At 47.2% G+C, this 18,033-nt stretch overlaps 1 protein-coding gene across 1 annotated transcript in view; it reads left to right on the forward strand.

Annotated features, from left to right (window-relative positions):
• Positions 1-6,760: 6,760 nt before the first annotated feature.
• LOC311133073 (uncharacterized protein) overlaps positions 6,761-18,033 on the forward strand; it is a gene marked incomplete at both ends in the record, with an annotated part of 28,690 nt that continues 17,417 nt past the window's right edge. The window contains one exon of the mRNA XM_084166508.1: positions 6,761-6,766. Coding sequence (XP_084022634.1) covers positions 6,761-6,766 — 6 coding nt within the window. The remainder of the gene's footprint in view (positions 6,767-18,033) is intronic.

An 18,033-nucleotide genomic window follows, 5' to 3' on the forward strand; every position in this document is an offset into this window, starting at 1 on the left:
AGAGCTCAGACTCCAGGTGGACGCGTCGAAGTATGGACTAGGGGCAGTGCTACTGCAAGAAGGAAAGCCCATCGGCTACGCTTCCAAATCTCTCACAGACTGTGAAATCAACTACGCTCAAATCGAAAAGGAGCTGTATGCCATTCTGTTCGGATGTAAGCGTTTCCATCAGTATGTCTATGGACGACAAGTCATTGTGGAATCAGACCACAAGCTCCTCGAGTCAATCATGAGGAAACCGTTAGCCGCAGCCCCGCCAAGGCTACAGAGAATGATCCTTCAACTACAAAAATACGACTTCACAATCACTCACCGTCCAGGCAAAGACATCCCTGTCGCAGACACACTCTCCAGGAAGTTTCTTACCTACAAGGACAGCAGCCTCAGTGAAGGCATGGACATGCAGGTGCACATTGTGTACAGCAACTTACCAGTTAGTGACACAAAACTGAAGGAGATCCGAGCAGAAACCGAAAAAGACACACAACTCACACAGCTGAGGAAAGTCATACAGTCAGGATGGCCTGAGGAGAGGAGAAAATGCCCTCAGAGCGTCTCAGAGTTCTGGAACCATCGTGACGAACTATCACAGATCAACGGAATCATTTTTAAAGGAGAGAAAATCATCATTCCTACCAGTCTCAGAGAAGAGATTTTGACAAAGATCCATGCTGGACACATGGGCATGGAAAAGTGCAAACAGAGAGCACGGGACATTTTGTTTTGGCCCGGAATGTGCAAACAAATAGAGGACATGGTTGGTAAATGCCCCACCTGTCTTGAACGACGCCCCTCGAACACCAAAGAGCCAATGTTACCTCACCGTATCCCAGACCGACCCTGGCATGTCGTGGCAACCGATCTGTTCACGTGGAACAACGAGGACTACATTATAACAGTGGACTACTACAGCAGGTACTTTGAACTCGACAAGCTTCACAGCACCACATCTGCAGCTGTGATACACAAGCTGAAAGCAGCCTTTGCCAGGCATGGCATTGTAGAGACTTTACTATCTGACAATGGGCCCTGTTACAAATCAAATGAGTTTGAATCCTTCACAAAAGCATGGGAGTTCACACACGTCACCACAAGCCCACATTACCCTCAAAGTAATGGCCTTGCTGAAAAATCTGTGCAGATCGCTAAATCACTCATGGACAAAGCAAAAGCAGACAAGAGAGACCCCTACCTCAGTCTCCTTGAATACCGCAACACTCCAGTTGACAACTTCAAATCACCAGCCCAGCTGTTGATGAGCCGCAGACTTCGCTCAATCCTTCCCAGCACCAACCAGCAGCTGCAACCTGAGGTCGTCAGCTACAAGGAAGTGCATGCAAAACGTGCACAGAGACAACAACAGCAAAAGCGATACTACGACAGGTCAGCCAGACCACTGCCACCACTGAACGACGGAGAGTCAGTTAGAATCCAGGAGCATGGCTACTGGAAGCCAGCAGTCGTCATCCAACCAGCTGACACTGAACGTTCATATCACGTTCGCACCGCAGAAGGAGCGGTGTACCGTCGCAATCGTCGTCACCTACTGAACACAAAAGAACAACACACTGACGAGATGAACTGATCCCCTGAAAGAGAACGGAATGGACTAAACACAGACACAACACAACATTCACCATACTTACCTGCAACACCACAAGAACTGTTGACTGACACAGAAGCATGCTCAGCTTCATATCACACAAGATCAGGAAGAGAGGTCAAGCCTAGAGCTGTCCTAGACCTGTGAAATGTCAAAGGGTGTAGGCGGATCGCTGCCCTAAAAGAGTTTCCAGACTGTAAACTTGTTATTGAAAGTTAACTTGAAATGCTTTGGTATTGTATTTGTTTGATATGTTGAGATGTCATTGCTACAGTGAAAAGCTGAGTTGCTGAGAAATATTTGTTCTAAAAGTAACAGTATGCTGAATCATTGTTTGTCTGTTATGTTGATGCAGTTGGTGCAGTTTAAATGGTTACTTACCTCGAGTTCAAACTACAGAATATATATTCAAAAGAAACGCTTTATTGTTCTACATATTTTTTCTTTTTTTTTAAAGAAGGGGGATGTAATATTCATATGTGTCAGCATACTGAATTGTAATTGGATGCATTATACTGTCATATCATACTGTGCTATGATTGGTTAAGACCACCCAGGTGGTGAGGTCATTCTAAAGACGATCATGGCCAGAGACACATGGACATGCCAGTTATAGCTAGTTAATAAAGAGCTACGTTTATAAATATCCTGTCGTCCTGCATTTTATTATTTTGTACAAAGCATACAAAACAAGACACCAGGTAAGCCAGTTGAGAACAAGTTCTCATTTACAACTGCGACCTGGCCAAGGTAAAGCAAAGCAGTGCGATAAAAACAACAACAACACAGAGTTACATATGGGATAAGCCTGAATGGCAAAGGCCAGAGCAATACCAGAGTAAAGAACGTCAAAAAGGTAGACACTAGACCAGAGGGTAGAGATCTTAGCAGCAGCAATGATACCATCACTCTGGATGGCAATAGTGACATACATTACCAGGGCTACAAACAACATGAACAGCCGCACATGGTTCATCGTATCTGGTCTCTCTGCACCCACTACCTTCCCAAATCCCTCTGGTATTGTGTATCGCTGTCACGTCTTCTCTCTCTCAGTTCCTACGCCAAAGTGAAAGGTCTCATTTCCATGTGGAGAGGCGGCGCAGTACAAGCGCTAAACAGAAGAGCAGCTTAGCAGGAAGCAGAGCATGGAAATGGGCTCAAACCCTCTAATCACCATGTGTCACTCACTTTCACATTGAATGTGCTTAGTCATTACCCAGACTCTGGGTACACTCACACCTTTACTGACATTTCAGCTGATTATGCTTTGAATGTAAATCACGCACTTAGTCAATATACAAGTTGTTTTGCAGATATACTGTACTGCTTGACAGTTGAAGAGATGTTTAACATTTCATGACATTTACCATTAAACTAAAGAACAAAGGAGTCTGTCGCCCTATTAAAGAACAACATTGACAGCACTAATGTTGCCCATACATTTCACACATTTGTCAGTTATAGTGTTATTTTATTTTGTATACAATTAATGGTCAGTGTTAAGAAAGGGAGATAATTGAGCTGTGTTTTTACCCTATAGTGGATCAGAGCTGGCTTCAGACCACTCCCATCACCTTTCTAAAATGTCACCTGTCTTAAGGAAATAGGAATTATCCATAAGCACAGACACTACAAGCACATCTGACCTCTGTTCTTCAAACCCTGGGTATATTATTTAGTGTGTGAAACACTGCTTTGTTGACATCTTGAGAGAGAGAGAGAGAGTAGTTGTAAATATCTCCCTGACCTCTGGCTCCTTTCCAGCCTATTTTTAAACGGCTCTGGTCCAACCTCTCCTTAAAAAGCCCAATCTAGAACCCTCCTCACTGAGTAATTATAGACCTATCTCTAAACTTTCTTTTTTATACAAGATTTTAGAAAAAGTAGTTTTCAAGCAATTGGTGGCTAATTTGAGTATCAACAATGTGACGTCACGAGAGGCTACACAGCTTTCAGCGGGATTGCTCAAGTAGTGCAAGGAGACAAGGTTCAAACAAAACAAGGATTTTATTATAGGTCTTGGGAAATTAACGAAAATATAACAAAATTCTGTTCTCTTGTGGCTCTTTAAGGGTTAACAGTTCAGGGATGTCTCTTCCACATCCAAAATCATAATTCTCACTCGCTCAGATAACTTTTCCCCAGCCTTACTGTAGTCCACGTTGCAGCTAGTGGCCAACCCAGCAAAAAGTCCTTCCAAATGTCTCTCACGTATTTCCACAGGTGCATATATCCAAAGGTGAGTATTTCCCAAAGGTAAGTATCTCCAAAACCTTATATTCCTCATGGCAGTGGACGTGCAGCACTCTTGTCCTCCAGAGAGCCCAGGTTGGAGACTGTGTTTCTTCCCTTCCCAAAACCTTCAGCTCCTGATTTGTTTCAGCTGCGTGGGAAGATTGGCCATAGAGGGGTGGAGTTCCCGACCATACCAGCAGATGGAGCCATAGCTGTCTGGGTTTGCAGCCACCTCAGGGGGATGTAACGTCCCTCCAGGACACAGCCTCTCGTGACATCACACATCCCCCTCCTCGGGACCGACGTCCTCGTCGGGGTAAAGGCAGCGAAGAAGGCATCACGCCGGGAGAGGGCGTCCGCATTGCCGTGGTGCTTGCCAGCCCTGTGGACAACAGAAAAGTTAAACGGTTGCAAGCTCAAAAACCATCTGGTTACTCTACTGTTTGATTCCTTGTTCTTGGCCATCCACTGCAGAGGGGCGTGATCAGATACCACCATGAAACGTCGGCCCAGGAGATAGAACCGAAGGGACTCCAGGGCCCAGACTACAGCCAGACATTCTTTCTCCACCGTTGAATAGTTCTTCTCTCTTGGAAGTAACTTTCTGCTTAGGTAGAGAATGGGATGTTCTTCACCGTCATGTGCCTGGGTGAGGACAGCACCCAGACCCACCTCCGAAGCATCCGCTTGGACAATGAATTCCTTCTTGAAGTCTGGTGCCACCAGGATCGGACTGGAGCAGAGTGCTCGCTTCAGGTTGAGGAAAGTCGCCTCCGCCGCAGGGTTCCACTTCACCATTCGTGAGTGGCGTTTGGTCGTCAGCTCCGTCAACGGTGCAGCTATGGTAGCAAAATCTGCAAAAAAGCGTCTATAGTAGCCAGCGAGGCCCAAAAATGACCTTACTTGCTTCTTGGTGATGGGCTGCGGCCAGTCCTGTATGGCCCGCAGTTTGGCTTCCTGTGGTTTGACCAACCCCCGCCCAATGGTGTACCCCAGGTAGTTTGTCTCACTGAAGGCCAGCTTGCACTTCTTCGGGTTTGCCGTGAGCCCTGCTTCCCTGAGCGAATCCAGCACCGCTTGTACCCGGGGTATGTGGCTGGCCCAATCCGGACTTTGTATAACAACATCATCCAAATAAGCCGCTGCGTACCTCTTGTGGGGCGCAAGGACTCAATCCATCAGGCGTTGGAACGTGGCAGGTGCCCCGTGGAGACCAAACGGAAGTCGGGTATACTGGTAGAGCCCCTCCGGGGTGGCAAAGGCTGTCTTCTCCTTGGACGCCGGGGTCAGGGGCACCTGCCAGTAGCCTTTTGTGAGATCAAGAGTGGTTAGGAAACGAGCATGCCCCAAGGAGTCTATTAAATCATCGACACGAGGCATTGGGTATGCATCAAATTCAGACACTTCATTCAACTTTCGATAGTCATTACAAAATCGTACTGAACCGTCTGGCTTGGGAACTAGTACGATGGGACTTGCCCAGGCACTGTGGGACTCTTCGATTACTCCCAACTCCCGCATCTTCCTTACCTCCTTCTGTATAACCACTTTACGAGCCTCTGGCACGCGGTACGGGCGCTGGTTTACCGTTCGGCCAGGCATGGTGCGGATCTCATGTTGGACCACCTCTGTGTGACCGGGAAGGGAGGAGAAGACATCCTGGTTCTGCTCCACGAGTTCCAGGGCCATCTGTCGTTGATGTGGGGACATATTTGGACCCAGCTGAACCTCTTCTCGCGCCGGTTCCTTGGTCTCTGTGGGGGGTAGACAGCTGAACATCGCCTCTCTGGCGTGCCACTTCTTTAAAAGGTTAACATGATAAATCTGCTCGGTTTTTCTTTTATCTGGTTGCCTCACCTTGTAGTTTACTTCTCCCATGCGTTCAATGACCTCATATGGTCCTTGCCAGGTTGCCAGGAATTTACACTCAACGGTTGGCACCAGGACCAGCACTCTGTCCCCCGGCTTAAACTCCCTGGGTTGAGCAGATCTGTTGTAGGAGGCTTGCTGTTGCCGCTGACTGGCCTCCAGGTGTTCCCACATCATGGGATAGATGGCCTTCATTCTCTCCCTCATAGCCCCGACATGGTCGATCAGTGTCCGCTGTTGGCATGGCTGCTCCTCCCAGGCCTCCTTGGCGATGTCGAGCAGTCCTCTGGGTCTGTAGGAAAGCAAGAGCTCAAAGGATGAAAAACCAGTAGAAGACTGAGGTACCTCTCTCACCGCAAATAATATGTATGGTAACAGCTGATCCCAGTTGCGCCCATCTTCCCCTACCGCTTTCCGCAGCATGGATTTTAGTGTTTTGTTAAAACGTTCGACTAGGCCATCTGTCTGGGGGTGGTAGACCGAGGTTCTCAGCTGTTTGATTTTCAGTAAAGCACAGAGTTCTTTCATCACCCTGGACATGAATGGAGTCCCTTGGTCCGTCAATATCTCTTTTGGGATTCCCAGACTAGTTGAGAGACGGAACAGCTCCTTGGCGATTTGTCTGGATGTAGCCTTCCTCAGCGGAATGGCCTCCGGGTACCGGGATGCATAGTCCAGAATGACCAGAATGTATTGATGTCCCCTGGAACTTTTCGGTAAGGGCCCGACTATGTCTAATCCAATCCTCTCAAAAGGAGTTTCGATAATGGGCAAGGGAATGAGCGGGTTTCTATATGTGGGCTTTGGCGCAACCTGCTGACACTCAGGGCAACTACGGCAGTAGTTCTCTATCTCTTTGTGTACTCCTGGCCAAAAGAAACGTTGCATGATTCTTTCCTTAGTCTTCTCTACCCCCAAGTGGGCCCCTAGCGGGTGTGTGTGTGCTAGGTTGAGTACTGTGGCCCGATAGGGCTGTGGCACGAGGAGCTGTTCATGCACTTCATCATTTTTCTTGACTATCTGATATACTAACCCCCGGTTTACTGCGAAATGGGGGTAAGTAGGGTTTGTCTTATCACCTAACACTACACCTTCTAATACCTGCACATTTCTTAAGGCATTTGCAAGAGTAGGATCTTGTAATTGAGCCGTACCATACTGGCCTGTGAGAGGGGGAAGCTCTTGGGTGCCTGGGACGTCTTCTTCACTGGAGAACGGAGCACTTTCCTGGGCTGCGTTCTCTTCTCCCGTATCCGGACCAGTCTCGGTGTCGGTCTGGGCACCTGCCATCCCTATCAGAGCCCGGGAGGGAGTGAGTAACTCGGAGGATTGCACCGGAGCCTTCCCAGGATGAGTCTTGCCTCTCCGTTTCCGAGGTACTCGGGTTATCCTCTCCTGAGACTCTCTCCAGAGTGGGTAAAAGGCTGGGCAGTCTCGTCCAATTAGGACAGGGACGGGGAGGGAATCAACCACCCCCGCCGTCGTGTGTATGGTTCCCCGTGTGCTGGTCATTGTAAGTTCAGTAATGGGGTATTCTCTGGTGTCCCCATGGACACAGGAAACTGGGAGGACTTTCCCCGGGGTCAGACACGTTGGGCCCACCAAATCCTTACGCACCAGGGTGGCCCGGCTACCAGAATCCAGTAAGGCCTCCACATCATGGTGATTCACAGTTACCGGGCAGGTGGGGGGTCGATCTGGGCCGCCATCTACGACTCCCAAGAGCGAGGCAAAACGGTGTGTGGGTGCTGAGCTGGAGGACTCCGCAGTGGGCATAGGTTCATCGGCTGGTTTCCCACACTGCCAGGAGATATGTCCCATCTCCCCACACCGGTAACACTGTCGAGTTTCCCCCTCCTGGTGCACTCTTCTTGGACCCGCCTGGTTTCTGGCTCCCCCTGGAGCCGGGATAAGTCCTGACGTGGCTGGGTTCGAGACCTTGGGGTCCTTTGGACGGGTTCTTCCCATTTGTGGTGGGGCCGCACTCCTGGGGTCTTTTCGGGAAGCATTCAGCATCTCCGCTGTGGCCTGGTACTTTTCCACAGCTTCCACGGTCAGATCAGCCGTGGTCAAGGCCTGTTGACTGATGAACCGTTTTGCCTCATAAGGCAAAGGTAACGATCCACCACAACGGCCTCCACCACCACCGCTGCTGTATTCCTCTGCGGATCCAGCCATTTCCTTGCGATTCGGACAAGTTCATGCATCTGCGCCCGAGGAGGTTGGTCTGGTTGGAAGGTCCAGCTGTGAAAGCGCTGGGCCATACCAAACTTTGTGAGTCCATATCTGCTGAGGATCTCAGACTTCAGGGCATCATAGTCAGTAACCTGGTCAGGGCCCAGGTCCCGGACAGCATTCAGCGATTCCCCGGTTAGAAAGGGGGCTAACAGACCAACCCACTGTTGCTTGGGCCAGGCTTCCCTAGTGGCCGTGGCCTCAAATGCATGCAGGTATGCCTCAATGTCATCGGTAGCTCCCATCTTAGATATAAAGTCACTTGCCTTTATTGGGCGGGTATTTTGGACAACCCTCTGTCTCTGCAACTGCAATTCCTCTGCCTTCAGAAGGTTGGCTTTCTTTTGCTCCTCCAAGAGAGCCACGTTTGCTTGCATCTGGGCTTGCTGGCCAGCAACAAGGGCTTTCAATATGTCCTCCATTTCAGTCGGCGGGGAGCCTACGGCCAACTTGGAAAACTGGGTGATCAAACCTTCGGTATCCTCCTCTGACATGCACTATTAACGCTTGAGCTTGCCCGTATTCTCCACCATCTGTGACGTCACGAGAGGCTACACAGCTTTCAGCGGGATTGCTCAAGTAGTGCAAGGAGACAAGGTTCAAACAAAACAAGGATTTTATTATAGGTCTTAGGAAATTAACGAAAATATAACAAAATTCTGTTCTCTTGTGGCTCTTTAAGGGTTAACAGTTCAGGGATGTCTCTTCCACATCCAAAATCATAATTCTCACTCGCTCAGATAACTTTTCCCCAGCCTTACTGTAGTCCACGTTGCAGCTAGTGGCCAACCCAGCAAAAAGTCCTTCCAAATGTCTCTCACGTATTTCCACAGGTGCATATATCCAAAGGTGAGTATTTCCCAAAGGTAAGTATCTCCAAATCCTTATATTCCTCATGGCAGTGGACGTGCAGCACTCTTGTCCTCCAGAGAGCCCAGGTTGGAGACTGTGTTTCTTCCCTTCCCAAAACCTTCAGCTCCTGATTTGTTTCAGCTGCGTGGGAAGATTGGCCATAGAGGGGTGGAGTTCCCGACCATACCAGCAGATGGAGCCATAGCTGTCTGGGTTTGCAGCCACCTCAGGGGGATGTAACGTCCCTCCAGGACACAGCCTCTCGTGACATCACAACAACTTATTAAAAAAATTCCAGTCAGGCTTCCACTCAATTCACAGCACGGAAACGGCTTTATTGAAAGTCAGTAATGACCTTCTTCTGTTGTTTGCCGATGCCGGTAAATGCTATATTCTAGTTATTTTGGATCTCAGTGCCGCGTTTGATACTATTGACCATAACATCCTTGTTGACCGGCTAGAGAGGTGGGTGGGAATCTCTGGCGTTGCCCTCGACTGGTTCAGGTCATATCTATGTGGCAGACGTTTCTCAGTGAGCATGGGTGGTTTACTATCGTCCCCAGCACCTATTCACTATGGTGTCCCTCAGGGGTCAATTCTGGGGCCCATCCTTTTTTCCCTGTACATGCTTCCCCTTGGTGACATCATCCGCAAGCATAACATTCAGTTTCACTGCTATGCGGATGACATGCAGCTTTATTTACCAATCAGACACAGTGACCAAGCTAGCGTAGCTACCCTTCACAAGTGTCTTACTGACATCAAATGTTGGATGTCTGACAATTTTAAGAAATCTCAATCATAAGAAATCAGAGGTTGTTTTATTTGGCCCTCACCTTGCTAGAACCCAGGTTGGAAATAACCTTGGTCATATGTCCACCAATGTAAAGCCTACGGCCAGAAACCTTGGTGCCTTATTTGACCCTGACCTAAACCTCGAGCTGCATGTAAAGAAGGTTGTCCAGTCCTGCTTTTATCATCTAAGAAATGTAGATAAAGTCAAGTATTTTATTTCAGTCACTGATCTGGAGAATGTTATAGATGCTTTTATTTCGTCCCACCTAGATTACTGTAATTCTTTGTATACATCTCTCAGTCAGAAATCACTCCATCATCTACAGTTAGTTAGAAATGCTGCAGCTTGGCTTTTAACAGGCACCAGAACATTTGACCATATCAAACCTATTTTAGCTTCTTTACACTAGCTACCAGTCACTTTTAGAATATATATGTTTTATGTATTAATCACGTTTAAGGCTTGGTTTAGCCCCATCCTATATCTCAGATATTTTATCTCCCTACGAGCCAGGACACAGCCTGAGATTCTCAGGCAGGGCACTGTTGACCGTTCATTACATTACATTTACATTTTAGTCATTTAGCAGACGCTCTTAACCAGAGCGACTTACAGGAGCAATTAGGGTTAAGTGCCTTGCTCAAGGGCACATTAACGTCATTTAGCAGACGCTCTTAGCCAGAGCGACTCACAAATTGGTGCGTTCACCCTATAGCCAGTGGGATAACCACTTTACAATTTGGGGGGGGGGGGGGTTAGAAGGAATACTTTATCCTATCCCAGGTATTCCTTAAAGAGGTGGGGTTTCAAATGTCTCCGGAAGGTGGTGAGTGACTCCGCTGTCCTGGCGTCGTGAGGGAGCTTGTTCCACCATTGGGGTGCCAGAGCAGCGAACAGTTTTGACTGGGCTGAGCGGGAGCTATGCTTCCGCAGAGGAAGGGGAGCCAGTAGGCCAGAGGTGGATGAACGCAATGTCCTCGTTTGGGTGTAGGGACTGATCAGAGCCTGAAGGTACAGAGGTGCCGTTCCCCTCACTGCTCCATAGGCAAGCACCATGGTCTTGTAGCGGATGCGAGCTTCAACTGGAAGCCAGTGGAGTGTGCGGAGGAGGGGGGTGACGTGAGAGAACTTGGGAAGGTTGAACACCAGACGGGCTGCGGCATTCTGGATGAGTTGTAGGGGTTTAATGGCACAGGCAGGGAGCCCAGCCAACAGCGAGTTGCAGTAGTCCAGACGGGAGATGACAAGTGCCTGGACCAGGACCTGCGCCACTTCCTGTGTAAGGCAGGGTCGCACTCTCCGAATGTTGTAGAGCATGAACCTGCAGGAGCGGGTCACCGCCTTGATGTTGGCGGAGAACGACAGGGTGTTGTCCAGGGCCACGCCTAGGCTCTTCGCACTCTGGGAGGAGGACACAGCGGAGTTGTCAACCGTGATGGCGAGATCATGGAACGGGCAGTCCTTCCCCGGGAGGAAGAGCAGCTCCGTCTTGCCAGGGTTCAGCTTGAGGTGGTGATCCGTCATCCATACTGATATGTCTGCCAGACATGCAGAGATGCGATTCGCCACCTGGTTATCAGAAGGGGGAAAGGAGAAGATTAGTTGTGTATCGTCAGCGTAGCAATGATAGGAGAGACCATGTGAGGATATGACAGAGCCAAGTGACTTGGTGTATAGGGAGAAAAGGAGAGGGCCCAGAACCGATCCCTGGGGGACACCAGTGGTGAGAGCACGTGGTGCGGAGACAGCTTCCCGCCACGCCACTTGGTAGGAGCGACCGGTCAGGTAGGACGCAATCCAGGAGTGAGCCGTGCCGGAGATGCCCATCTCGGAGAGGGTGGAGAGGAGGATCTGATGGTTCACAGTATCAAAGGCAGCAGACAGGTCTAGAAGGACAAGAGCAGAGGAGAGAGAGTTAGCTTTAGCAGTGCGGAGAGTCTCCGTGACACAGAGAAGAGCAGTCTCAGTTGAATGACCAGTCCTGAAACCTGATTGGTTTGGATCAAGAAGGTCATTCTGAGAGAGATAGCAAGAGAGTTGGCTAAAGACGGCACGCTCAATAGTTTTGGAAAGAAAAGAAAGAAGGGATACTGGTCTGTAGTTGTTGACATCAGTGGGGTCGAGTGTTGGTTTTTTGAGAAGGGGAGCAACTCTCGCTCTCTTGAAGACGGAAGGGACATGGCCAGCGGTCAAGGATGAGTTGATCAGCGAGGTGAGGTAGGGGAGAAGGTCACCGGAGATGGTCTGGAGAAGGGAGGAGGGGATGGGGTCAAGCGGGCAGGTTGTTGGGCGGCCTGCAGTCACAAGTCGCAGGATTTTATCTGGAGAGAGAGGGGAGAAAGAAGTCAAAGCATAGGGTAGGGCAGTGTGAGCAGGACCAGCAGTGTTATTAGACTTGACAAACGAGGATCGGATGTCGTCAACCTTCTTTTCAAAGTGGTTGACGAAGTCATCCACAGAGAGAGAGGAGGGGGGGGGGGGGAGGAGGATTCAGGAGGGAGGAAAATGTGGCAAAGAGCTTCCTAGGGTTAGAGGCAGATGCTTGGAATTTAGAGTGGTAGAAAGTGGCTTTAGCAGCAGAAACAGAGGAAGAAAATGTAGAGAGGAGGGAGTGAAAAGATGCCAGGTCAGTAGGGAGTTTAGTTTTCTTCCATTTCCGCTCCGCTGCCCGGAGCTCTGTTCTGTGAGCTCGCAGTGAGTCATCAAGCCACGGAGCTGGAGGGGAGGACCGAGCCGGCCGGGAGGATAGGGGACACAGAGAGTCAAAGGATGCAGAAAGGGAGGAGAGGAGGGTTGAGGAGGCAGAATCAGGAGATTGGAGGGAGAAGGTTTGAGCAGAGGGAAGAGATGATAGGATGGAAGAGGAGAGAGTAGTGGGAGAGAGAGAGCGAAGGTTGCGGCGGCGCATTACCATCTGTGTAGGGGCAGAGTGAGTAGTGTGGGAGGAGAGCGAGAGAGAAAAGGAAACAAAGTAGTGGTCGGAGACTTGGAGGGGAGTTGCAGTGAGATTAGTAGAGGAGCAGCATCTAGTGAAGATGAGGTCAAGCGTATTGCCTGCCTTGTGAGTAGGGGGGGACGGTGAGAGGGTGAGGTCAAAAGAGGAGAGGAGTGGAAAGAAGGAGGCAGAGAGAAATGAGTCAAACGTGGACATAGGGAGGTTGAAATCCCCCAAAACTGTGAGGGGTGAGCCATCCTCAGGAAAGGAACTTATCAAGGCGTCAAGCTCGTTGATGAACTCTCCAAGGGAACCTGGAGGGCGATAGATGACAAGGATATTAAGCTTAAATGGGCTAGTGACTGTGACAGCATGGAATTCAAATGAGGAGATAGACAGATGGGTTAGGGGAAAAATTGAGAATGTCCACTTGGGAGAGATGAGGATTCCTGTACCACCACCCCTCTGACCAGATGCTCTCGGGGTATGCGAGAACACATGGTCAGACGAGGAGAGAGCAGTAGGAGTAGCCGTGTTTTCAGTGGTGATCCATGTTTCCGTCAGCGCCAGGAAGTCGAGGGACTGGAGGTTGGCATAGGCTGGGATGAAGTCAGCTTTGTTGGCAGCAGAACGGCAGTTCCAGAGGCTGCCTGCGACCTGGAACTCCAGGTGAGGGGTGCGTGCAGGGACCACCAGGTTAGAGAGGCAGCAGCCGCGCGGTGTGGTGCGTTGTTTGTGTAGCCTGTGCAGAGAGGAGAGAACAGGGATAGGCAGAGGCATAGTTGACAGGCTGTAGCAAATGGCTACAAAAATGCAGAGGAGATCAGAATGAAATGAGCTAAGCATCTGGGAGAGGAGAGAGGGGGGCCTCCCTCACCAAAAACTTCTACCTCAGAAACTAAAATTGTTTCACTGAACCACCCGAACAAAAACTCTCCCAACTTCCACCTTTAGAAATCAGAATTGTTGTGAACCACAGTTGTTCAATGTTTAAAGGAATAGACTCAACCCTCTATATTCAGCTAGCCAACTATGACACCATAGCTGACTAGCATGCTAGCATCCAATAACACACAGTTTAACACACAGTTAAGCACCAATACTCACAACAAACCACCAATAGTGTGTTAACTAGCTAACTAGCATGCCAGCATCCAGTAACACACAGTTTAGCACAAACACTTGGTCACAGCAAACCACCAATAGTGTGATTACACACTAAACAGATCATTCGTGTCTGTGTCAAGTTCCTTTCATGACGCAGCAATGATTCAACGTTGGCTAGCTAGGACAAGTATATTGTAATTAGCTACTACCGTACCGTTCGCTGGTCGTGTTGGGTAGCTAGCAATGGCCACTGTGTTGGCTTTGTTTGAAGAACGGCTAGCTAGCTAGCTTCGTGCTACACCCGGCACACAATGGCTACTGTGTTGACTCTGACTCTGTTCGAAAAAACGGCTAATTAGCTCGCTTCGTGCTACAGCCGGCACGGCGGAAGACACTGCCAAGACACAGTAGCTACCAGCGATACCTAGCTATGACGCCGTAGCTAACTAGCAAGCTAGCATCCATTAACACACAATTTAGCACCAATACTTGGTTACAACAAACTGCCAAGAGTGTGTTAGCACACTAAACAGATAATTCATGTCCGTGTCTAGTTCCTTACATAACGCAGAACGCAGCAAAAATTAAACGTTGGCTAGCAGCACATTTAACAGTGGGAACAGCTAATTGTTACCAGTAGCTACCCGCTAGCTAGCTAGCCTCGTGCTTCGATACTAACCTACAATTACCTACGGAAACCTACAATAACAACAAAACTAGCCTATGATAAATACAATGCCTAACTACAACTAACTACCAACCTACGATCTAATACATGGTTAAGCTTTACTCAACACCATATGGGAAGCTCTCCACCGTTGCTAATCGTTGCTAATCGTTACCAGTAGCTACCCGCTAGCTAGCTAGCCTCGTGCTTCAATACTAGCCTACAATAACCTACGGAAACCTACAATAACAACAATACTAACCTATAATAAATACAATACCTAACTACAACTAACTACCAACCTACGATCTAATACATGGTTAAGCTATACTCAACACCAAATGAGAAGTTTGCTTACCTCCAGCTAGAGAGCTAGAGAAAAACACGACCACTCCCGACCACTCCTTACCCCTCCGTTCCAAAGTCTTGGTTGAAAACTAATGGTCTGCCAGATGAGATCAGGCTTGTAGATTCAGTGCCTCTTTTAAAATCCCTGTTGAAGACACACTTTTGAAGATGCTTTTAATGTATGATTTCAATGTATGATTTTAATTAGATATGATGTTTTATTATTTACCTTTATTTCAACAGGGAAGTCATATTGAGACTAAAGTCTATTTTGCAAATAAGCCCTGCACAATACAAAAACGAAAACATCAATAGGCAAGCATAGATAAACATAAATATACACAATATGCACATTAAATACACATTAAGATACAAAACAGTCAATGAAAACAAACACATTCTTCAATATAAAAATCCTCTGTCAGCTGTCTGATTTGCCCTAGGGATACCAAAGCATCCAATCGAAACTTATTTTTGAGATTATTCCAAACATAGGGTGCAAGGAAGGAATTTAAAGGCTGATTTACCTAACTCTGTAGACACCAAAGGTGTCTCCAGAGTTAGCCAACCCTGTGAACGGGTTTGATAACTTGTACGTTTAAATCTTAACAGTGAAGTTAGGTAAGTTGGAAGCTTGTGGAGCAGGGCTTTGTAAACAAAAAGAGCATAATGATGTGATCTACATGACTTTAAAGAGGTCCAGCCAACCTTTTGGTAAATAGTGCAGTGATGAGTAATAAAACTGTCTTCTGTGATAAAACGAAGGGTGCTATGATAAACGGCATCCAGGTGTATAAGAGTAGTGGCAGCTGCAATTTGATAAATAGTATCACCATAATCAAGAACAGGTAAAAAGGTTGACTGCACAATCTGCTTCCTGCTGACTAGAGAGAGGCAAGATCTGTTTCTGTAAAAAAAAAAAAAGAAATCTATATTAGCTTCTTAACAAGCTCATGCGCATGTTTTTTAGACGTTAAATCAATGTCAATCCAAATACCAAGGCATTTGTATGCAGGGACTCGTTCGATTATAGAACCATCCTTCTGAGACAATCTTATGAGAACTTGAAAACAACATGCATTTAGTTTTGCCCGTATTAAGCACACGTTTTAAGTCAGTAAGGGCTTTCTGCACAGCTGCAAAATCGGACTCTAGCCTTGTCACAGCCAGGTCAGTCGTCGGGGCAATTGCATACATTATAGTATCATCCACATATAGATTAAATGTAAAAAATTTAACAGATTGACCAATAGCATTTCTATAAATAGTGAAAATAGCAGGTCCTAGTATCAATGCCTGCGGAACACCTTTATGTACTTCAAGAAATTTGGACTTAACCCCATCAATCACGATGGCCTGAGTTCTGTCACTAAGATCATCATGAAACCATGAGCAGGCATCAGAGCCCAGGCCAATTGAGGACAACTTGTTAAATAAAATAGCATGATCAACAGTATCAAATGCTTTTGACAGGTCCACAAACAAGGCACCACAATACATTTTAGCGTCTAAAGCATTGACAATATCATTGCCCAGGCCTAAACCCAGATTGATTTATATTCAAAATGCCATGCTCAGATAAAAAAGAGTGAAGTTTCTTATTTAGCAAAGATTTGAGAATCTTAACTAGACATGGAAGCCTGGAGATGGAGTGGCAGCTGTTTTCCATACTTTTGGAATATTTCCTGATAACTACGTTAGATTTAAGATATGGGTTACTGAGCCAAAAATGAGGGGCGTCGCACACTTGAGCAGACCCGGTTCCAATTGGTCAGCCCCTGTGGATTTCTTGGTATCTATAGCAAGTAAGGCGTCAAATACTTATTTTTCTGTGAATTGCCGAAATGCAAAAACTTGACTACCATTTTCAGAGTCAATCTGCAAAATTCCAGAATCAGCGTTTAGCCCACTCTTCGAGATAGTCTACTGAAATAACATGATGATTAAATGCATCAGTGATGGCATTTTTGTCCGTAACAGGGCCAGAGTCTGAATTAATTTGTTGGGGCAGAGAGGAGGAAGTGCAACCCTTCAGAGATTTGACAGTTTTCCAGAATTTAGCCGGATTCCCCTTACAATCAGAAAGAGTGGTTACATAATAATCCGATTTAGCCTTTCTGATTAGTCTTACACATTGATTCCTCAGTTGCCTAAAATATAGCCAATCCTAAGCCTGTGTTCCTGGCCTTAACCCAGGCAACATTTCTCTTATGAATGACTTTGGATAATTCAGGAGTGAACCAGGGATTCGATCTACCTTTAACTCTGAGTTTTGAAGGAGGCATGATTATCTACAATATTATTGAAGATATTTGCAAAAAAGCTTAAAGCTAAATCATGTTCAGGGATAGTTGAGATACAATCAAAGGTCGCTAAAATAAAGGTCATGGAAAAAGCTTGTTCACTAAAGTTATGAAAGTTGCTCTTAGTGATGACACTAGGCTTAGATTTATGCATTCTCACATCTCTGACACAGACAACTGTAGTCCCCTGTAGCTCAGTTGGTAGAGCATGGTGCTTGCAACGCCAGGGTTGTGGGTTCGTTTCCCACGGGGGGCCAGTATGAAAATGTATGCACTCACTAACTGTAAGTCGCTCAGGATAAGAGCGTCTGCTAAATGACTAAAATGTAAATGTAATGGTCACTAAAATCCAGTGGGAAAACCCCACAAGCAACATATTTATCTGGAGTATTCGTCAAAATAAGATCAATCAGGGTAGATTTCTATGGATCTTTAGGATTCAGACTTGTAGGCTCAGTTATCAGTTGAGACAGGTTTAGCTCAGAGCAAATATCTTTCAGCATATCTGACACTGGCGTCCTCCAATCAATATTAGGAGGAAGAGGAAGGCCCTCAAAATTGTCAAAGACTCCAGCCACCCTAGTCATAGACTGTTCTCTCTGCTACCGCACGGCAAGCGGTACCGGAGTGCCAAGTCTAGGTCCAAAAGACTTCTCAACAGCTTCTACCCCCAAGCCATAAGACTCCTGAACAGCTAATCATGGCTACCCGGACTATTTGCACTGCCCCCCCCCCCCATCCTTTTTACGCTGCTGCTACTCTGTTAAGTATTTATGCATAGTCACTTTAACTCTACCCACATGTACATATTACCTCAACTACCTCAACTAGCCGGTGCCCCCGCACATTGACTCTGCAACGGTACCCCCCTGTATATATAGCCTCCCTACTGTCACTTTATTTTACTGTATATATAGCCTCCCTACTGTCACTTTATTTTACTTCTGCTCTTTTTTTCTCAACACTTTTTTTGTTGTGGTTTTATTCTTACTTTTTTTGTTTAAAATAAATGCACTGTTGGTTAAGGGCTGTAAGTAAGCATTTCACTGTAATGTCTGCACCTGTTGTATTCGGCGCATG

This window comes from Coregonus lavaretus, assembly GCF_964263955.1.
Source record: "Coregonus lavaretus genome assembly, chromosome: 1".
NCBI lineage: Eukaryota > Metazoa > Chordata > Actinopteri > Salmoniformes > Salmonidae > Coregonus > Coregonus lavaretus.